Raw genomic sequence first — 22405 nt, forward strand, 5'->3', positions numbered from 1 at the left:
ATATATCTTGGGTTACATCCCCACATGACATTTTCTTTTTGGAGTTTTTTTTTTTTTTTTTTTTTTTTTGCTTGTATGTTGGGTGTCTTCCTCAATCATCATTTTCCATAAGTGTGTAATTTATTTTTAAGTGTATCAGCTTTGTTTGTAATGGTTTGCTATTTTTACTTTATTTTATGTGCAGTGGTATTTTGCCTGCAAGTATGTCTGTGTGAGTATTGGATTCCACTGGAACTGGGGTTAAGACAGGTGTGAGCTGCCATGTGGGTGCTGGAAATTGAACCAACCTCCTCTGGAAGAACGGTCAGTGCTCTTAACACTGAGCCATCTCTTCAGCCCAGTATATTAGTTTTTTGCCTAAATATATGTAAGTGGAACTAGAGTTACTATGTGGGTGAGCTGTCATGTAGGTGTTGGGAAGGAACCAAACCTGGCTCCTCTAGATAGTAGTAGCCAATACTTTTAACCTCTGGCCCACCATTTTATATACTGATGCAGGGTCTTTCTTGAACTCTTGAGCTTGCCCATTGGGGTAGTCTGGCCTGCCTGGGGAGGACAACTCTACCTCCCTAAAGGCTGGCTACATGTCTACCCATCACTTGAAGTGGGTGTTAGGGATCTGGATTTTGTTTTGTTTGTTGAGACATGGTTTCTCTGTGTTAGCTTTGGAGCCTGTCCTAGAACTTGCTTTGTTGACCAGGCTGGCCTCAAACTCAGAGATATGCCTGTTTCTGCCTCTATAGAGTGCTAGGATTACCATGCCCGGAGTGGATTTTTTTTTTTAATTCTTCTTTTGGTTGTTTTTGTTTGGTGTAGAGGAAAAATTAGTGGAATCATTGTATCTATAGTAAATATTAGAATGGAATAGTTTTTCATTATATCTATGGTAAACATTAGAATGAATTGGGTTTTGTTGTTTTGTTTTTTCTAGAAGTACTTAGACCTTAAAGAAATCATTGTGGAAAACAATGACTGTTTTCTATTACCTATAGAGTTGTTTTTCTCAAGGAGCTAGAGCCTTTGCATGACTTTGGTCACAAGACTATCCTAGCACACCTGGAGTGTCTTAAATTATTTAGTATTGCAGTACACAATAAGGACTAAAATTGCAGGGGTGTGGTGTTTCCTTTCAGAAAACATAGAGACCTGGGGCTTTGGTATGAGGAACTTGTTTTACCCCCCTAAAAAAAACTTGTGTAACAATAAATACGCCTTTGCACGGATGTTCGAGGTTCAATTCACAGAAACTATTCCTCTCTGCTGCCAGAGAGCATAAAATTGATCTTGGAGTGATTCTCTTTCTTTGATAGTCTCACGCAACACCGAACACCGGACAGTTTTGTTTTGGAGACAGAATCTTAACTAAGTAGCCCTGGATGACCTGGAATTCCCTATGTAGACTAGGCTGACCTTTCGTTCACATGGATCCGCCTTCTCTGCCTTTCTGAGTGCTGGGATTAAAGGCGTGCGCCATCACTCCTGGCTTGAAAACATATTTGTAACCAAAGAAAGATCAACAGTACGTGGCTCACAATAGTGTCATCGGACTAGGATAAACTTCTTCCTTTTAGCTGTCTTTCCTCAGTCGCTTACTTCCAGCCCAGGCTCTTCGGAAACTAGGTCTTCAAAAAAAAAAACATAGGCAATCAGTTCCCCAGCCCACAATGCACGCCTTTGTCCAGTAGCTGAGGAGCACCTTATCTCTAAGTACCGCCCCTTCCGCTACGATGCCTGGCTGCGACCGGAAATAAGCGGGCGCCCCGGAAGTTGAAGGGCGTGTTTTGCTAGCTTGGTTTCCTCAACATGGCGGCGCCCTTGTGTGTGGAGGTGGAGTTCGGGTGAGTGAGAACTGGGGCGTCGTGGGAATGAAATAAAGCTGTAGGGCCTGGAACTCGGATCTCACTCGACCTGCTGAGGTTACTGACGCCCTCCGTGAGCCGGGCCACTCGCCTCGCCTCTGACAGGCGCGGTCTCCCTGGACGACGAGGCCGTAAGTCCGAGAATAGAGGCGCACACATGGGCAGGAAGGTGCGCTGACAGTCCCTCCTTGGTCCTTAACGTATGGGACTCGGAGGCGTTGATAGTGTCAGGTCATCTACCAGCGTGTTTGACCAGTGTCATTACGAGCCTGACCCGCCTTGTCTGGTATTTGGGCTCCTAAGGGGAATATGAGTCTCCCTGTTAAATAATCCTTCATTCTGTCTTCGGGCGACAGTTTCCCCCTAGTTTCTTCTTGGATGAAGGTGTGGCTAAGACAGCACTCCTTTCTTTCCTTCCCAAACCGGAGAGTTTTAATCGGGCTCGAATCTCTTTCAGAGTAGTTTGATGAATGCCTTCTGTAGATCTGGAGCCCAGGTAACAACCACGGAGGGAGTCTCCAACATTGGCATATAGTGTGCACAAGATGAAAAGTCCCAGTTGGGATGCACATTGTTACTTGAAGGAACACAAAGAAAATTGAAAGTCTTCTCAGATCCTTAGTTTGTTCTCCCAGCACACAAAAGGTCTGTCATGGCCTCAAAATCTACAGAAGACATCCTTCGGAGCTGAGAACAAAGAATTGAGGCCTCTAGAGATGGGTGGTTGTGTCTAGAATCATATGGAAAAGCTGAAAGCTAGTGTGTGTGTGTGTGTGTGTGTGTGTGTGTGTGTGTGTGTGTGTGCAAGCTAAGGTCGAAGTGAAGGGGAAACTCTAGGGTAGAAATGTAAAGTTCTTTCCAAATGTGCCTTTTTCCCCATTGGATACCCCCTCCATTCTTTTATGTTTCCCTTTACTGGGTAGTTCATTCACCAGTCATTTATTGAGTGCCTACCATGTGCCAGGCAGTGAGCCAGATACCAAGGATACAAAGATAAATAGCACTCTGTCTATTCCCTACAGTGTTCAGTTTTTCTGTCCTTCGGAAGGGGTTAGTCTCATGAATGTTAAGTGCAGTTTAATTGATGATATTGTCTGGCTGCTTGGATTCAATTAGAACTACATTGGTCTGGCCTCCTGACTGTTTTTCCTCTCTGACCCTTAGCTCAGCTAACACCCTACCCTCCCACCTCCCAGCCTGGGGAGGAGAAAAAGCATCCTGCTGCCTTGATCAGATTTAGCAGAACTGAAAAGGAAGAAGCAACAGGGTCACACTGTTAATGTTTGCCCATTGCCAGCTTGCCTTTCTGTCTCAGTGAGTCAGACATGGCATTTATTCATCAGAGATGAATACTGTCTGCCAGATACTGTACTGGCAACAGCGAGGAAGTCATAAACTAAGTAAAACCCTTGCCCTCCAGAGTTTATGAAGCTACATGGTTGCTTCCTTCTTAGCTTCAGCTTTCCTTGCTGCTAAGAGCAATATTGAGCTCCAGCAGGACAGGACAACCTTCTTTTCCACCCCCACCCCCAACATAAGTGACCCATCAGAATTGCAGCTTGTGCCTATCATCCTAACACTTGGAAGCTGGGGCAGTTGGATCTCTTTAATTTTGAGGTCAGGCTAGGTTGCATAGTGAGAGACCTTCTGTAAAAATAAAATAACATGCCAAGCCCACAAACCTTTCCTCTGTCCTCCAAATTTGGTTTTATTGGGAGACAAGAGCTCATGATATAGCTCAGGCTGACCTCAGACTTTCTGTACAGCTGAGGCTGACTTTGAGCTCTTGATCCTCCTTCTTCCTGAGTGCTGAGATTGCATGCATGTGCAACTCTGTCTATCATCTTACGTGTTTTCAACCTCTGACTTTAGTTAACTATGTCACTTGACAGCTGTGCTGCTTTACCTTTTACTATGATGATGAGGTTTTCATCATGTCTGACTCACTGAGACATGCCTATTATTCTCTCCTCACGTGTCCTAGAAATCTAGAAACTGTTGCCTGTAAACCCTGGTAGACATGGTCCTTAGTGCCACCAGCTCTGTTATTTCCTTTGAAAAGTATCCAATCTTTTTTGTGGTGGTGTTTTCAAGACTGTTTTTCTGTTTAACAGCCCTGGCTGTCCTGGAACTCACTCTGTAGACCAGGCTGGCTTTGAACTTACAGAGATCCACCTGCCTCTGCCTCCTGAGTGCTGAGACTAAAGGTGTGTGCCACCATGCCTGTCTCATCTTTTTCTTGTTAGGACCAATTCTATCACCTTTTGGCATGCCTTATGAATTGTTGTTAATAGAGGTGGATTTTTTTGTTTGTTTGTTTGTTTGTTTGTTTGTTTATTTGTTTATTTGAGACAGGGTTTCTCCGTGGCTTTGGAAGCTGTCCTGGAACTAGCTCTTGCAGACCGGGCTGGCCTCGAACTCACAGAGTTCTCTGCCTCCCGAGTGCCACCACCATCTGGCTATTTTGTTTGTTTTGAGACATGGTATTCTAGATGGCCTATATCTCAATTCAGTAGGTAGCGGAGGAAGTCGTAGAACTTCTGGTCCTACCTCCATCTCCCGTGGGCTGGGATTACAGGCATGTATATCATGATCAGTTTATGAAATGCTAGAGATGGAACACAAGGCTTCTTCCTGCATGCAATGCAGACATTCTACCCACTGAACTATACTTCCCAGCCTTAACAGAGCATTTTTCAGTACACACAGAATTGGAAGGTATGTTTGGAGTACCTCCTTTCCAGGCTGTAATGACCTAGATTTGATTCCTTTCCATGAGTTTGGGGAGGTGTTGGAAAGTCTAGATATACTATTGAGATTAGAGAAGAGAAATAGTCATGTTCATTGATATGGCAAATAACTTAAAATTCCTGCTGTATGCCAGGCTTTATTTCATTTAGAGTCTATTTGTATTTTATACAGTAGATGAAAACTGTGAATGGGTAAATTTTTTGTTGTTGGTTAGTTGGTTGTTGAAGTAGGGTCTCTTGTGACACAAGCTGCTGTCCTTAAACTCAGTATGAGGCTGAAGTTGACTTTTAATTCTTGTTCTTCTGCTTCTACTTTCCAAGTGCTAGAATCATAGGCATGTGATATTATGCCTAGCTTTTATTTTTTTTCTTTTTTAAAGATTTATTTATTATGTACAATGTTCTGTCTGTATGTGTGCCTGCAGGCCAGAAGTGGGTACCAGATCTCATTACAGATGGTTGTGAGCCACCAAATGGTTGCTGGGAATTGAACTCAGGTCCTCTGGAAGAGCAACCAGTGCTCCTAACCTCTGAGTCATCTCTCCAGCCCAAATAGGTATATATTTTAAAGCAACTAGAAAAAGTGACTGAAATGTAGACCTGTCACTGATACTAACAGACACATGCATTGAGAATTGGGGTATTGAGAGAAGATGGAGTTATCTTAGTTAAGATTGAATGACAGGCAAATCCTAGAAAACAGAAGAGGATCTGGCCTTAGGTCTTTGGGGCCCAGACAGCTTGCCTGAGTCAGTCCTGAGGTTAGGTGTGTGCCTTCTCTCACTCCAGACATGCTGACAGAGTAACTACTCCCCTCCCCCAGGCCTAGCCAACCCAGCAGTGATGGGCCACTCAAAGCTTCATTGGTTCTTTCTTCATCTGTTTGAAAGAGGAAAAACAGGGGCTTGGCCTCAGAGCCTGGCACTACCAGGTTTGGCCACTCTTGATTATTTGCCTCCAGTTCCCACCCTACTTCTCTGACCCTGAAATCCTGAACCCCTTGCCTATCACCCTCCCCCAGCCCAGCTGCTGCATGTGCCAACCCCTACCCATCAGAAAATGAGGCTCTTGGAAGGAGATAAATGGAGGTTCTGTGTGGGCTTGCAGCTGAAATGGCCCTGCGCACAGCCACAGATGGGCCCTTGCTCCCCCTCCACATTTCTGCATCAACAAAGCGTGACCTTGTTTAGATGACAGTCTCCCATGTTTCCCCCATGACAGTGTTTGCCTTGCCTTTACCTCCTAGTGGGCTGCCTCAGGACATCTCTGTTCCCTGAGATTGGGAAAGGGTGGTGGGGTGGGAAACATCACATCCCATCAAAATTCTGTTAGGGCCTTCTTAGTTCAGACCCACATGAAGTCTGAGATGGGAATCAGGAAACCAGGAGAAGAAATAGTGTAGAGTACTGAAAGATCTACCGCCCACACCAGAAGTCCTGGTTTCTGAACTTGGCTTTTAGCATCTCTGTTGTCTTGACCATCCCTTAGCCAGGTGCTAAGGCACAGAAATGAACTGAATTTTGCCCTTGGGGAGCTTTCTGAAAGAGCTCTGGGGTTACTTAACTTCCCTGGGCTTCAGTCTACTATGTCAGATGGAATTAACAATGTCTGCCTCCTCCCTCTTTTGTTGGGATGCCCAGAAGATGAAATGGGATGAGGGACATCTATAACATCAAGGCGATGTGAACAGTTATGCTTAGTCAGTGCTAAGCCCAGTGAGCTCTCTCTGCCTCCATTGCAGTAGTGCATAGAAGTGAGCAGGAAGAGGGTTATTTCCACCCTTACTTGGCAGGAAATGCACAGGGTCTCCAGGGCACCCCAGAAAGGGCAGATTGGTGGTTTTTAAAATAAGATCAAGGCATGAAAAAAGGTGGCTACATGGCCAGAGGCTGACTGGCAAGCAGAGGTTGAGCCTGATTTCCTTCTTGGAGCTGGCAGCTTTGAAGCCTGTGTTATGCTGTGTACCCAACTAGCCCTCCAGAAAGCAAAGTAAAGGAGGCTGTAGGCTTGGGTCCTCCCCTAATACTGAAAATGGTTTCCGTCTTCTTTGGGACAGCAGAAAGTCATTTTGAGAGGCAGTCCCTAGTAACTAGGCTGTTCTGAACCCTGATGTCTGTATCTTTCACCTCCAGCCCTGTCCCCAGGTAGTAAACTCAACTCAGTTCTGTTAGCAGTAACTTACCCAGCTGTCTTTTTCTGGCCTTCCTTTGCAGAGGTGGTGCTGAGCTCCTGTTCGATGGAGTAAAAAAACATCAAGTCACCTTGCCTGGGCAAGAGGGACCCTGTGAGTATTGGATTTCCTGACTGCTCTCTGGGGCCACTGGGCATGGGTAGGTCTGTGGTTAAGTGGAAAAAGTCAGGATTGTCCTGGCCAAGCAAAACAAGAAACTGGAGAGGATGTTTTCCCCTCCTGGCCAGCTCTGCAAGAAGGGGTGGGAGGTTGGTCTTTACATGGGGAATGGCTGGAGCAGTGGCTCATCTGTTAGGAGCACTGGATGCTCTTGCAGAGAGCCCAGGTTTAGTTCCCAGCATCATCTATAACTCCAGTCTCAGGGGATTGAAGACTCGCTTCTCATCTCTGGGCACCAGGCTCACATGAGGTGCACAGACTGACACATATGCAGGTAAAACACTCATACAAGTCAGATGTGGTAGTGTACACCTTAAATGCTATCATTTGGGGAAGCAAAAGTAGGAAGGCCAGGTGGATCTCTGAGTTTGAGGCTAACCTGTTCCACATAGAGAGTTCCAGGCTAACCTGGACTATACAATGAGACCTTGTCTTATTTTTAATTGAGGTAGGGGGCCCGAGATAGTATTTCTCTGTGTAGCCCTGGCTGTCCTGGAACTCTCTCTGTAGACCAGACTGGCCTTGAACTCACAGAGATCGACCTGCCCCTGCCTCCCAAGCGCTGGGATTAAAGGTGGGTGCCACCACTGCCCAGCTTGAAACCTTGTCTTAAGAAAACAAAATGAGTTGGGCAGTGGTGGTGCATGCCTTTAGTCCTAGCACTCAGGAGGCAGAAGCAGGAGGGTCTCTGTGAGTTTGAAGCCAGCCTGGTCTACAAAGGGAGTCATCCCTAGGACATCCTCCAAAGCTACAGAGACTGTCTCAAAAAATAAAAACAAACAAACAAAGAAACAAAAAAGGAAAAAGAATAAATAAATAAAAACACTGTTCATATAAATGGCCCGGGCTGGAGAGATGGCTCAGAGGTTAAGAGCACTGGCTGCTTTTCCCAAGGTCCTGAGTTCAATTCCCAGCAACCACATGGTGGCTCACAACCATCTGTAATGAGATCTGGTGCCCTCTTCTGGCCAGCAGGGATACATGCAGACAGAACACTGTATGCATAATAAATAAATAAATACATAAATAAATGAAAATAAATTTCTAAAAAAAACCCCAAAAAACAAAAAACATTCTAGGCATGGTAGCACACACCTTTTATCCTAGCACTCAGTGACAGAGGCAGGAGGATCTCTGAAATTAAGGCCAACCTGTCTATTCAACAGGCTCTAGGACAGCCAGAGAGAGACCCTGTCTCAAAAAAATTTAAAAGAGGGCTCAGCAAATAAAGATGTTAGCCACCAATCCTGATAACTCAGTTTGAGCTCCAGACCCACATAGTAGGAGAGAACTGACTCCCTCAGGTTGTTCTCTGATCTCCATATGTATACAGTGGCACACGTGTGTACACATACATTAAAAAAAATACATGTAATAAAAGGGGGAGGGAATTGCACTAAACAGTAATAGCACACACTTTAAATCCCAGGCAGGGCATAGTGGTGCTCACTTTTAATCCCAGCACTCAGGAGGCAGAGGCAGCTAGACATCTGAGCTCAAGGCCAGCTTTATCTACAGTGAGTTTAAGGGCATCCAGGGCTACATCATGAGATCCTGTCTCAAACAACTGTCTCAAACAACAACAACAACAAAAATGTTTATTAAAATGCCAGTTTGGCCAGGCGTTGGTGGCACACGTCTTTAATCCCAGCACTTGCAGGCAGAGGGAGGTGGATCTTTGTGAGGTCGAGTCCAGCCTAGTCTATAAAGCTAGTTCCAGGACAGCTAGGGCTGTTACACAGAGAAACCCTGTCTCAAAAACAAAAAAATAAAACAAAACAAAAAAAACATTTTGTATTGAAGATGTAACTTAGTTGACAACTATTTGCCTTGCATGCATAAAAGTCCTTTGATCCATTCTCAGCACTGAATAAACCAGGCCTTAAACTGGGTGTGGTGGTGTGACCCTGTAATGTCAGCACTCAGAAGATAGACCAGTGTGACCAGACGTTCAAAGTTATAAAGAGTTTGAGGCTTGCCCTGGGATACATAAGAGTGTGTGTGCAAAATAAAATAGCACAAGTTACAGCTTATTTCCTCTTTTTTTTTTTTTTAAAGTGTGTGTGTGTGAGATGCCTGCATATATGTCTGGGTGAAAGTGTTGGGTCCCCTGGAACTGGAGTTACAGCTGTGAGTCATCACGTGGGTGCTGGGAAATGAACCCAAGGATTTATTTCCTCTTAAATTTTACTTGACACAAAAATATACACATTTTCACAATCCCATCCCCAAACTCACTAAATACTCAGCAAGTGTCCCTTGAGTGGTAATTATTTTATTCTTCTTGATGTTAGCATTGATGCCTTCTTTGTTCTGGTTCCTGCTTGTGACTGACCCAAGAGAGAGCTGCTATTTCCACTCTATGTAGCCCAAGCTGCCCCTTTTCCTCTGCTGACCATCACAGGCATGCCCAACTCCTGCTCAAGTCAAGTTAAAAGGTAGCTGGCAAGGGAGGGCAGGAGCTGAGCAGCAGTTCCTGGGCGCTTTAAACTGCTTAGCATGCATTTCACAGCCTCTCTGGGGCCAGCTGTTCCTTTCTCTGCTCTCCAGGCCTGTTTGCTGATCCCTTTCCTACCTCCCTCCTCTCCCCTCCCCTCCCAGTCCCTGTGCAAAATTGCTTTTGAAAAGATCCACTTTCTGCTTAATTAAACAATGAGGAGCGTCCCCTCACACATCTGTAAACCTCCTTCTGAGGCCAGTTTAGCCCACAAACTGCTCCATTCTTCCTCCCATTCACTTGTAAATGGAGCCTCTGAGGTTCCCTCCACCCCTCTTCTCTTTCATTCCACCCATGCCAGTTCTTTCTTCTCCCTTTAGCTCAGGCCTGGAGTGGGAATCCCAGAAGAGCCCTGCCTTGGAGCCCGAGCTGGTAGACTTGGTAGGGAAGGGACAGTTTAACTTACGGGCAACATTTAGGGGCCTAGATGGAGGTGAGAAAACACATTTTTGGGCATGGGCCTAATGCTCTAACAGGCCCAGGGACAGGAATGGCAGAAGACACACTTCTACATGGGAGAGAGCGGTTCAAAGGGAGCAGCCCTTGTCTCCTGAGGCTGAATGAGGCTCTGTGGCAGCCAGGGCTATCTCTACAGCTCTGAGGGGCTGGTATTAATGCTCAAAGGCAGTGGGTTCTCAACCTTCCTAACACTGTGATCCTTTAGTACAGTTATTCCATTGCTACTTCATAACTAATTTGCTACTGTTGTGTATTGTAATGTGGATATCTGATATGCCGTCCCCCAAAGGGGCCACGACCCACAGGTTGAGAACACCTGCTCTAAGGAACCCTGTTAATGTAGGTTGTCAGTATCTCCTAAGCAAGGAAGACCTACTAGGGCAAGGGGTTCTGGGTGGAGGTTCCTTTTTCTTTCTTATTTTATCTTACAAGGTTACCCAAGACCATATTTTCCCACAAAACATTTTCATGTCAAGTATATAATGTAGTTTGAGTATATTCCTTCACTTTTGTGATCCCCAGTAAGTCTTTTTGAGGTAGGTGCTCATGGAACCCAGGCTGACCTATAAACGTTCAACCTCCCAAGTGCTGGGATTACTAGCCTAGTGAGAGGTTTCATGCTTTTACTCTTAAGATGGGCACACCAAGGTTCTATGCCACTGCCACCTTTAGGTCAGGGATTCGGAATCAAGACTTGAGTCCACAGCTTAGCGCGCCCATCTGTTGAGTGTTCCCTGTGTGTTTAATGCCGATGTCCTGCTGTTAGCATTTTGCCTTAATCCTCACAGCAACCCTTTGGAGTGTGGATTATTTTCCACATTTGTCAGGGTAAATGATACCAATACATTGAGGTAAAGTGACTTGTCTGAGGCTGTCTAGCCTTCAATGCAAGCCTCTCTATTTGATCTTTAACTGCCCACCCCAAAGCAGTTTCTTCTGTTTCGTGATGGGCCAGCGAGGTCCAAGGCGTCTTGCACTGGAACTTTGCATTAGGGTACCCTCTTCTTCCCCAGCACTGAGTGCATGGCTGGGTATGGCATGCACAGCCTTGGAATGTGAATCTTCCCACACAGTTTGCACCAGGAGCTGGACCAATCTCTGCCAAATTACAGATCTGAACATCTAAAATGGGGGGAAGATGGTGGGAGTGATGGCCCTCAACAACTTGGGACGTTGAAACAAGAGTATTGTTGAGGCAGGAACTCAGGCCAGCCTGGGCAACCTGGAAAAGAAAACCAATATGTGGACCCCAAACTCTTCCTTCCTTCCTTCCTTCCTTCCTTCCTTCCTTCCTTCCTTCCTTCCTTCCTTCCTTCCTTCTTAAATTATCAATTATGTATATAGTCTTCTGCTTGTTTGTCAGCCTGCACATCAGAAGAGAGCACCAGATCTCATTATAGAGGGTTGTGAGCCACCATATGGTTGCTGGGAATTGAACTCAGGACTTCTGGAAGAGCAGCCAATGCTCTTAACCTCTGAGCCATCTCTGCAGCCCCCTTATTTTTTTGTTTTGTTTTGTTTTGTTTTCGAGACAAGGTTTCTCTGCATAGCTCTGACTGTCATGGAACTCGCTCTGTAGACAAGGCTGGCCTTTACCTAACTTAAAGAGATCTGCCTGCCCCTGCCTCCCAAGTGCTGGGACTAATTGTGTACACTACCGCCTCCCGCCTCCCTGCTATACCCTCTCCTATTTCTGTTGCTTCCATCTGGCTTCCAATGAGCACATACCATATCCCACAGAAAGCCCAAGAACTACCTGATTTGTGGTACACCTCTCTCTAAGGCTAGGGTTTTGGGTGAAGGCAAAGCATGTAGAAAGCCAACGTATTTGAGAGTCCAGAGGAGATAGCTTCTTTCCCTGGATTCAGGAATAATTGATAGTCTAGGCACAACTCTAAGAGTGTCTTATTTGATCCTTATAACAATACATTCTTTTTTCAAAAAAGTTTTTTTTTTTCAATTTTTATGTGCTTTGCCTAAATATAAATCTATGCACCATGTGCATGCTTGGTACCCATGGAGATAAAAAAAAAGGTCATCAGATGCCCAAGGACTGAAGTTGTAGATGATTTTTTTGTTTTTTGTAACAGCTCTGCCTGTCCTGGAACTGGCTCTATAGAACAGGCTGGCCTTGATCTCACAGAGATCCGCCTGCCTCTGCCTCCCAAATGCTGGGATTAAAGGTGTGCACCACCGCTGCCTGGTTGTAGATGATTTTGAAATGCCATATGGGTGATTAGAGTCAGACCCTGGTCCTCTGCAAGAGCAGCTATCTTTTAACCATCTCTCCAGATCTGTATTCTTTGTTCAAAATTTTTAAAATTTAGTTGTGTGTGTGTGTGAGTGTGTGTGTGAGTGTGTGTACCTGCCAGAGGAGACCAGAAGTGGGTATCAGATCCCTGGAGCTGAATCGAAGGTGGTTGTGAGCTACCCAACATGGTGCTGGGAACTCTTTCTTTGGAAGAGTAGCAAGTACTCTTAACTACTGAGCCTTCTCTCCAGCCCAGTAACAACGCAGTCTCACCTCTTCCCCCCCCTCCCCTGTTTTTTCTTTTTAGTTTTCAAGACAGGGTTTCTCTGTGTAACAGTCCTGGCTATCCTGGAACTCACTTTGTAGACCACGCTGGCCTCAAATTCACTGGGATTCACCTGCCCACCCACCATTTATTTATTTATTTATTTGTTTGTTTGTTTGTTTATTTATTTATTTTTAGAAAGCTGAGGCTCTGAGAATTCCTTTCCTGAGGTTATATCACTAGGAAGGAATGGAGTCCAACTTAAAACTAAAACTGGCAGACATGGTATGCACACCTGTTATCCCAGGATTTAAGAGATGGAAGCTCCAGGCTTGGGATTTCTCAGCTACATAGCAAGTTTAAGGCTAGCCTGGCTAATGAGACTCTTGTCTCAGGTAAACAATTATGACCGTCACCTTCTCCGCTTTCTTCATGTGTTCCATTGGCATCTTAGGGTAGAGCTGTGAGAGCAACTCAAGACTCCACTCGGGGAATGGCAATACTAGTGCCATGTTATGTGGCAGGACAGAGAAGCTTGGAGACTGGGACCAGGAGACACACACACTTTATCAGTACCACTAGGGTTTGGGAAGGAGCAACCTCATTTGGAGCAGGCCTTTCCCGGTGCTCTAATGCTGTTCTTTCTGCCTTCATTTTGCTGCCTTGAACCTGCCTGTTGTATGGTGCCTCAGCTCCTCCCATATGTGTTTCCTTCTGTCCAGAGTGCTTCCCCCACCCAAGCCCATTCATCCTTCAGGCCTAAGCTTCAGTGTTAACACTCTTGGAAAGGCTTTTTCTGGTCCCAAAGGAGTTAGCACGTACCACAGCTAATTAAGTAATGTCTGCCGCCTCTGCTGCCCTCTCACAAGGAAGGTTCCATATCCATTTTGCTGGCCACCATCACCCTAATGCATGGCACAGGGTAGTTGCTCAATAAATGTTTATCTTGTGAATGGCGGTTGCAGGAGGGAGAACATGCTCAGGAGGAGTGGGATGGAAGGAAGGAAAATAGTGAGTGGGAAGGTAAAAGTAAGGTTCTTACCCGCCATCTATCCCAGAGCCACCCCAAGCTACCAGTCCCTGACTCTGCTTAACCCTTCCTCCTCCCCTGGGTGCCTTTGGAAGCCGACCATCTGGCTTGGAACCTATTTGCATATTGTCTGGGCCTCAGCAAGCCAAGCAAGTTGTCCCCGGGGGTGCATTTCAGGCCAGGCTGAGTGGCCCTTGCAGCCTGAGAAGGGAGCCATGAGTTCCACCTCTCCCCACCCCCAAATCCAGGCACAGGGACAATACTGGCTGCTGTGATGCAGCAGCCTCACCATGGTAACAAGCTATCAAAAATGTAGGCGGGCCTGGAGTGGGGAGCAGGCAGAAGAGGAGGGAGTGACCTCAGCAAATAGGAGCATCATGATAAATGAGGCAGCACTGGGCAGCAGATTCATCCCCCAGCGACCTCTCTGGGAGTCCATGACAGTGTCATCACGTGGGTGACCCCAACATGACCACTATCCCTCCTTTATTCCCAAGCTACCTAGAGTAGAGCAGAAACACCCTCTTTGGAGGGAGCCAGGGCTATTCCCCAGAAGAATCCCAATTCTGTACCAGCAAGCCAGGATTATCACATATAGCCTGTGGTCACTGAGCCAACCTCTTCCCAGTTCTTAGTGTTCAAACACAACAAGCACAGCGCTGGCTGCTGAGGCTGGCTGATGCCTGGCTGATGGATGTGTCAGACTCCAGTAGTTCTATCGAACAGCCACAAGATGAATGGGCTGGCGCCCCACCAGACAGTGTCAAAATGGAGGCCAATGGGATTCAGGGCCAAAGGGAAGCCTCTGCAACTGAGCCTTGGGGAAGAGTCCACTTAGAGTCCAAGTTTATCTTGAGGGAGGCAGCACCCTTCTTCCTCTCCTTGGGGACTACATATTTGCTTAGTTAAAAAGGAATTTTAGCCAGGCTATGCTGGCACACACCTTTAATCCCAGCGCTCAGGAGACAGAGGCAGGCGGATGTCTGTGAGTTTGAAGCCAGCCTGATCTACAGAGCTAGTTCCAGGACAGCAGCCTACACAGAGAAACCCTGACTCCAAAAACAATAACAAAAAGAATCTTCAATTGGGAGATGGCAGTTTTGGTCCATGAACACTGTTTGTTGCCCTGTGGGATGTTTGTGTCCAACAAAGAAAGGACTGGTTTATCTACACTGGGCCTCCCCTCCTCTAGGCCCTCCCTCCCCAAGGCTAGGTTTGATGTGCACTACAATGAGGAGCTCAATTCTACAACACTGACTCAGGACAAGCCCTCTATGGCTTCCTAAATGCTAGTTGTTTCTCTAGGACCTTTGTTCTCAAGTCACCTGTGAGAGCTGACCCTTCAGGAGAGGAGCCTCAAAAACAATCTGAGTGAAGAGTGGTGGAAGTCCTTGGTACCATGGCCTTTATAGATGCAGACCAGTCTCAGTTTGCTGTGGGCTGGTCCCCTGCTCCTAAGAAAGGCTGGTAATCCTGGAGACCACTTCCTCCACACGCTGTAAAAAGAGACTGGTAGCCAGCCCAGAGCCTGTCCCAGGGAGGCAGCTCTGGGTGTTCCACAGAGCAAGACAGGTCTTTGCAGCCCAGAACCTCTTGCTTTGGCAAGGTGGCCATCCCCCACCCCTCCCCACCCCTGGGGCACTGCAAAAGTGGGGGTAGTGAGCAGTGATTTGTCAGTGTCTGCCTGGTGAGGAGCCTTCTCTCCCTCTGCTAGAGGAAATTAACTGATGTTATCGGCTCAGCAATTGTTTTTCTCCCCTCACAAAGGGAAATATATGCAGACCCTGCCTGTGAGCAAAGCTGAGGCCTCCCTCGCTGGACTGGCAAGAGAGATAAAGATGGCAGCGGCTCTTTGATGCCCTCCAAGCAGACTTGCTGAGGGAACATCAGCCCCGCTCTGTCTCTGAGTTTTTTTTTTAAATCCTTTTAAATTATGTATACATATGTGTGGGCATATGCATGTCAGGGTAAGTGCATGCAGAACTTAGAAGAGGGTATTGGATCCCTGGTAACTGGAGGCATAGGTGACCATGAGCCACCCACCCAGTGTGAGCGCTGGGAACTGAACTTGGATCCTCTGAAAAAGCAGTACCTCCCCTTCACCACTAAGCCATCTCTCCAGGCCCTGTCCTTGAGTTCTTTGTAGTTCCTCCCACTGTGCCTTCAGCTGTGCAATGACCACTTTCTCTGAAGTCCCTTCGGACAGCCTTTGGCCTCTCCTAAACAAGTTTCTGGGCCCTGTGAGCCCCAGCGTTCACTTTCTCCTTTCAGGCAAGGCTTTGGGGCCTGGGAATGAGTTGGGTTTGACCTTGGTTTTTGTTCTGTGCCTCCCTCTCTAGGGGACATCCGGAACCTCCTTGTCTGGATCAAGAAGAACTTGCTAAAAGAGCGGCCAGAGCTGTTCATCCAGGGAGAGAGTGTGTGAGTTCCCTGCCCCTGTCTCCTGAGCAAGGCAGAGAGAGGGAAGGCTGTCTAAACCTACATCTTATGCTCTTGAGTCCTCTAGCCCTCTATTTTCTCAAACTGCTGTAAGGAAAAAGCCATGCTCTAGTCTGTTTCTAGTTTTCTTCTGCTTGAGGTTCTTTAAAGCTCACATGAAAGGAGCCTGGTAAATTTTCCCAAAAATTAGGAATGCAGCAACTTAGGTGAGTTACTTTGCTTCTCCTGACCTCAGATATCCTCTGTACAGAAAATACTAAGAAAGCCATACTGCCCAAGGTCTTACTGGTCCTGACCTAGGACAGTTGTCCCATAGGCCTTTCCTCAATGATAGAAGCATTTTTTATCAATGCTGTCTGGTGGTAGCTGCTGCCACTTGTGTTGTGCCTGGTTAAACCCTCAAGGTCGGCCAGTGTGACTAAGAACCTAAACACTCCATTTTAACTGGGTGTGGTGCACACCTGTAATTCCAGCTCTTAGTCAGAAGCAGGTGAATCTCTATAAGTTTTAGGCCAGTCTGGTCTACATAGAGGGTTCTAGGATAGCCAGGGCTACATAGTAAGATTTGTCTAAAAAAAAAAAAAAAAAAAAAAGAGGCTGAGGAGGGAGGATGGCCACAAGTTTGAGGGCAGTCTAAACTGCATAGCAAGACAGTCTGGAGAGATGGATCAGAGATTGAAAGCAAGTACTACTCTTCCAGAGGACCAAGTTTGATTCCCAGCACCCCACATCAGGTAGCTCACAACTGCCTGTCACTCTGTCTTCAGCTCTGACGCTGCTGTACCTGCACTCGAATACACACACACACACACACAGATAATTAAAAATTAAATAAATAACACTCGAAATACTCCATTTTCTTTCTTTGTGTGGTCAGTAGGTGCAGTGTGAGGCATCACAAATACACATAGCTCCCTGCTGTTCCAGCCTGCTAGCAAAAACCCAGGCTTCTCCTGCCAAGCCATCCACTTTTAAACAAGGATGGTTTCCTGTGCAAAAGAGGCAGGCCATGAAATTGGGAGACTTTCTTCTGTCTTCAAGAATGGGTTACCCTGTGGGCTAGGACTACTCTCCAATCTCCAGTTTCTGGCACAGCAGTCCTGGAAGCCACCTGCATGGACATCAGTGTTCCCTGGACCATTGCCAGTAGGAACCAGGACTGACTCTCAAACATTTAGGTGCCTATGCCACTGGTAGTGTTCTTTGGCCCAAAAGAGCTGAGCTTGCCTCCTCTAAAATAGGCATCCTGGAGTCCTAGAAGCCAAAACCCTTACTTTCCAGAGCCTAGGAGAGTAAGATTAGACACTAGGAAAAGCAGGTTCCTCTTGCTGGTTGCTGAGACATAGTGGCAAGCAAGCCCTGCACACCATTTTGTTATATTCCTCAACAGTCCTTTTGGGCCAGACCTTGTAATTGGCTCTGTTTTCACATGAAGAAAAGTAAAATGCCTTCCCTGAAGTCTAGGTGTTAGGCGATGCTGACCCTTGCCCATTTTCTTTAAGATACCCTCAAAATTGTGATTGTCTGACCTGGTTTCCTGACCATGCAGACTGGTGTCTGCTTGTTGGGAAATGGGGAGGAAAGTTTCCCCCATACTCCTGCAATCCACAGGCTCTAAGCCTGCTGCCTTCCATTTCCTGCCCTTCACTACCCTCTTTCCCACAGGCGGCCAGGAATTCTGGTGCTGATTAATGATGCCGACTGGGAACTGCTGGTCAGTACCTCCAATAACACTCTTCCCCAGCTCCTGCCTTCAGTGGGAAACCCTGGGCCTCTCTGATCAGGTCCGAGCTGGGAAATCTGTCTCATTCATAACCCTCCACCCCCACCCCAGGGCTATTCCTGTCTTTCATCTCAAATGAGGAGGAATTGAATGTCTGCTGGGGAGGGAGGCAGGGAGCTCACCCATCCTGGAGATTTGAAAGTCCATGTGTAGAATCTCCATTTTTCTGGTGAGATTTTTCTTTGATCCCCAAAACAGTTACCTTTACCTTTCTCTCTTCCCTATCCCAATGCCTGGCAATTACCCGGACCATGTTCTTCTGATGGTCCTTATTCCTCTTTCCTGCCCCAGGGGGAGCTGGACTACCAGCTGCAAGACCAGGACAGCATCCTCTTCATCTCCACACTGCACGGCGGCTAAGGGCTCTTGTGAGCCCAAGCACCTTTGCAAGGGGAGCACAGGACAACCACACCTCCTCTTGGACACTACTTCTAGGTCCTCAGTCCCCCTTGGCTGCCTCTTTCTCTGCTGTATCCCTGAGCTCCCTCTAGGCAGAGAAAAGAGGCCAGGTGCTAAAAATGAGCCTTTCTGGGCAAGGCACATGAGCAGGGAAGGAGAGCAGATGCCTGAGCCCAGCATTCCTTCTAGCAGTTGAGGTGGGGGAGGGTGCTCCTGTGATATGTCAGGAGTGGAGGGAGCTCTATGCCCAGGTGACCCAGCTGCTTGCCACTCCTTGTGTCTTGGTATATCTAAGCACTAAGTAACTAACTGCCTGGAAAGCACTCCATTTCCTGAGACATCTTCATGGGCAAGATGGATGAACTGGAGTAACTGATGAGAAGCTCCTCTCTTGCCAAAGATTAGAGGGGCCTCCGCCTCAGTTTCCCCATCTGGACATTGAGGACTCTGCTTGGCCCCTACTGATGTCATTATGGATCCCCAGCTGGGGTCCCCTATTCAGTGCTCCCCTCCCTCCCCTCCACCCAGCAGCTGCTCTCCTAGCCACACCCCTCCTTCTGCCCCCCATCCCCAGCCCTTGACCCTGGCTGGCCTTCCCCCCCCCCCTTACATAGGCCACCAGATGGGCTCCTGAGACACTCTCCAGGCTGCCTACAACTCCCTCTGCTGAGGGTAGAGAATGGAAGTAAGTAGCCTAACCTTAGACAGTGGGCAGGGCCTCAGTGAGTGTAACTCCCAGCTTCCTGAGACAGGCAGGGTTTGGGTGTGCAGCACCTGGTAGATAGAGAGCTGTGCCCCTCCATCCCTTCTGAAAATCTGAGGACATTGTGCCTACGACAGCTGACCTTGGGCAAATAAAAAGACTAGATTGTTTACTAGCCTTGCTTGAAGCTTCATCCTTAGAAACTGGAGGTACCCTGTATCCCTAAAAATCTCTGGTCTCTGTTCTGAGCCAAGGGCCTTCACCTGAAAAGCTAACACATGAACTGTTCCAAAGAGGGTGTTTCAGTAGGGCCATCTGGAGAAGAGAGTGTACAGAGACACACAGCAATCAGTCTAGATCCTCAGCCATTCTCACCAACCCAGTCTAAATCTAGGCTTTGTTCTGCCAACTGCAGTCAGCAGCCCCAGAACCCACAAGAGGGGTGGCCTGAGTAAGACTGCTGAGCCCCATGACTTGGAGGAAAAAAGCTTCATCTGACCGAAAGTATTGCTTTTCATGAAATGTCAGTAAGGCAGAATTTCTTACCTACATACACGAGAGTGCCTAATGTTGTAGGCCAGTGTTGGGGAGTAGAGAGCACATTGCCCCTGGTTAATGAGCTGTTCCCAGGCACTGCCACAGGGCAGACCCTTGGGCTTGTGTGGGTGGGAGCAGCCATGTTGGGGTTACTGGTAGGGACTGTCTGGGAGCAGATCAAGGCCAGCGTTGGCTCCAAGTGCTGTTGAGGCTGTGCTGATGTTAGGTCTTGTCATCATTCTCACAGCTTGTCATTTTTAGAGGATCAGCCTAGTTCACACTCCCTTCCTGCAGTACCTCCTGGGCTTCAGCTACTGGTCTAGGATGCCTTCTGCAGCTGAGGGGGTTAGGGGATTTCCCATCTGCTATGGCACCCCAGTTACTGCTGAGCATTTAGAAGGATGTGTTGAGGAAAGCAGCTTTCCCCATCCGGAGTGCCAAATTGGCTGGACCCATTCACCATAGTCCATTCAGGTCATTTCAGTTTCTGGCAGAAAGGGGTCAGAGACAAGAGACTCAGCCCGTCAGCGCCCGACAGCCCCACTCCCATGCGAGTCAAGGCCCATTGCTTTTGAGGAAATAAACAAGTCCCACTACCTTCGAAGATTTTTCTTTAATGAAAAGGATTCGTTTGTCCAAGTTCTTATTTCCAAAGCCGAGGCGGTTGCCCGGCTGGAGCGCATCATTCCCCAGCTTGTCGGTTTCTGGCAGCGGTGGGAGGCTCAGCCCATCAGTCGGTCCAGAGGAGCTTGTGGGAGGGGTTGGTTGGTTGGTTGGTTTGGGATATACGGGTTGATTTGGGATTTTTGTTGTTGTTGTTGTTGGTGGTGGTGGTGGTGGTGTTTGGGAGTACTGGTTAGGGGACAGGCTGGAACAAATTCAAAACGAGTTAGCAAACGAATTCTGCAGGCATGTGTTTTCACCCCCCGACTAACTGCGGCTGCGGCCAAGGACTGACTGCACGAACCACATTTGGGTCCCGCCGTTGTGTGCCAGCTTCTTCACGGCTGAAATTGGAAAATGGAAAGCCGATGCGATCAACTGGAGGATGCTGCCAGCCGACACGGGTCACCCACAGAGGAGGAGACGAAGGAAGCAGGCGAGGATGAGGATGGCGGCTCTGGTCGCAAGAACTAGCTAGTGTCCCTTCTTTGCGTGCCAGTTTGGGGCCACTGTGCCTGTGCTGGGACCTGCCAGCCGCTGCCCGGAGTCTCCTAACCCCAGCAGGGACCCGGTTTCTGTTGAGCCCGGAGCTCAACCACAGATGTCCAGCCACAATTCTCGGTTGGCCGCAGACTCGTACAAGAATTGCGTTTGGACAATCAGTGGCGAAGCCCCTGAGTTCAGGGCCCCCGTCTCCTGTGGGGTTCTGCCTGGCTCCTTAAAAGCGCACAGCAGATCTCGGGAGCTGCGCGTCGGAATACCTTGCAGAAGCTCATCAGTCGCAGCCCATCGGCGGTAAGGTGGATGAGCGGGCATGCAGATGCCGGCCCTGCGCGGGCATCCCCATCGCCCCCAGCGTGTTTCCTTCCATCGTGGCCAAAAGTCCCTAGAGTAACCTGTGTTGTGTTTATGGGCCACCCAGCTTGGAGAAATACCCTGTCAGGCCCAGGGAACCCTGACTCCCCTCTCCCCGCCCCCAGACTGGTTTCTCCGGGAATCCAGAAAACTGGGGCCCGAGACTGGTGGCGTCTCTGAGCCCGGGGTCTAGGGTGCTGGACTTAACGGGCCCCCTCCCCCGCCCGGCCCCACGAACGCACCAGCTCGGGCGCTCTCTGCTTCCTTGTGGCTGAGTCGCGGGTGGCGCTAGCCCAGGCGGCGGGGAGCGCCGGAATGTGCCGCCGGGTCACCTGCAGCGCCCAGGGAGCCGGACCGGGAGCCAGCATGCTGGCGAGGTGCAGGGCTGAACCCGAGCGGGCGCCTCTGGCGGCTCGGGGCCGGGGCGGGCTTTTAGTGGGCCGCTCCAACAATACGGGCCTGGCGCGGAGAAAGGGGCTCGGCTGCAATTGGTACTGGATTTGAATAACGCCACGGGGCCATCAATGGTCATTGTGTCGACGGGTAATGAATCTCCGCTGTCTCTCGGGCTGGCCAGGCAGCTGCAACCTGCGCTCAGGCAGCTCTTAAAGACATAGCATGCCCCTCCCTGGGGGCCACCACCCCCCTGCACCGGCCGGACCCTGTGCCCTCCCACCCCCACTCAGCACCCTCCACTCTCGATGCCCCGCCTGCTCCCTCAGCCTGACCCCTTTGCCGGTGGCCCCCTCCCTCCAGGGCCAGGCACCCACATCTCGGTACTGGATTCTGGACTTGAATCTGTCCTCTCTGAGCTTGGCTGAGCTCCCCAAGAATGCCTAGAGGACCCCAGATAAAGTATTATCTGTAGTTTCTGGAGTCCTCAATCCTTGAGGCTCCTTCCCAGGGTTTTCTTTGGAATGTGAAGGGGTAACAGTCTGGAGGTCAGAGGGTTATCATTCCCCCCTTAGAACGCTCATCTGAAGAATAAGGGAAGCCTGTAGTCCCAACCAACACACTGAGGATGAGGTCTCCAGAGACCACACCCCCAACAGGAATCTGGACAAGGACAAGGACTTGATTCTCAAGTTCCTGAACACCTAGCAGCAACACCAGCGATGAGGGGAAAAGGTGGGTGTGAAAGGGAGAACAATCTGTTAATGTTTGTCTCCTGTGTCTTCCTTCGGATGGCCCACCCATCCAGAGGTTCAGGAGCTCTAATGTACCTGAGCAGGTCTGATCCAGAAAAGGTCCAGTCTGCTGGCTACATATCACACAGATTCTCATTCCAGGGCTCAGCCTGGCTTCCCTAGTGAGTGTCACACCCCAGAGGGGAATGAGGAATGAGTGGTGGCAGCTTCATGCATCCTGCCTTCTATCCATCCTAGGATTCCTCGAACATCCTACTCCTCCATGGCACACTCAGCACGTTTACCATGAAATAGTCTCTTCTTCTCACCCTGTGGGCAGCCTGGCGTGTGCTCAGCTGCACTGTGATTGTAAAGTTGTCTGATTGTCCTCGATAGCACAGGAAGTGGGTCCGGTGGATCTTTGTGGCTCTGGATCTA

The 22405-nt window shown here is 48.4% G+C and overlaps 1 protein-coding gene across 4 annotated transcripts; it reads left to right on the top strand.

The window, feature by feature from the left end:
• The first annotated feature begins 1743 nt into the window (after positions 1–1743).
• On the top strand, positions 1744–22128 carry Urm1 (ubiquitin related modifier 1). 4 transcript variants are annotated; one of them, XR_007834562.1, is made up of 6 exons: positions 1744–1838; positions 6823–6893; positions 15801–15882; positions 17566–17614; positions 17735–17852; positions 17975–18960. XR_007834562.1 is itself a non-coding variant. In XM_051185040.1 (5 exons), exons 1-5 carry the CDS (start codon positions 1804–1806, stop codon positions 18041–18043), a joined length of 306 nt encoding a protein of 101 aa, XP_051040997.1. In that variant the 5' UTR covers positions 1744–1803; the 3' UTR covers positions 18044–18960. The 4 variants fall into 4 exon arrangements, 2 of the variants coding, with proteins under 2 accessions (XP_051040997.1, XP_051040996.1); XR_007834561.1 differs by lacking the exons at positions 17566–17614; positions 17735–17852; positions 17975–18960 and adding exons at positions 20274–20780; positions 21809–22128; XM_051185040.1 differs by lacking the exon at positions 17735–17852.
• Positions 22129–22405: the final 277 nt, after the last annotated feature.

This window comes from Phodopus roborovskii, unplaced genomic scaffold (assembly GCF_943737965.1).
Source record: "Phodopus roborovskii unplaced genomic scaffold, PHOROB, whole genome shotgun sequence".
NCBI classification, from domain to species: Eukaryota; Metazoa; Chordata; class Mammalia; order Rodentia; family Cricetidae; genus Phodopus; species Phodopus roborovskii.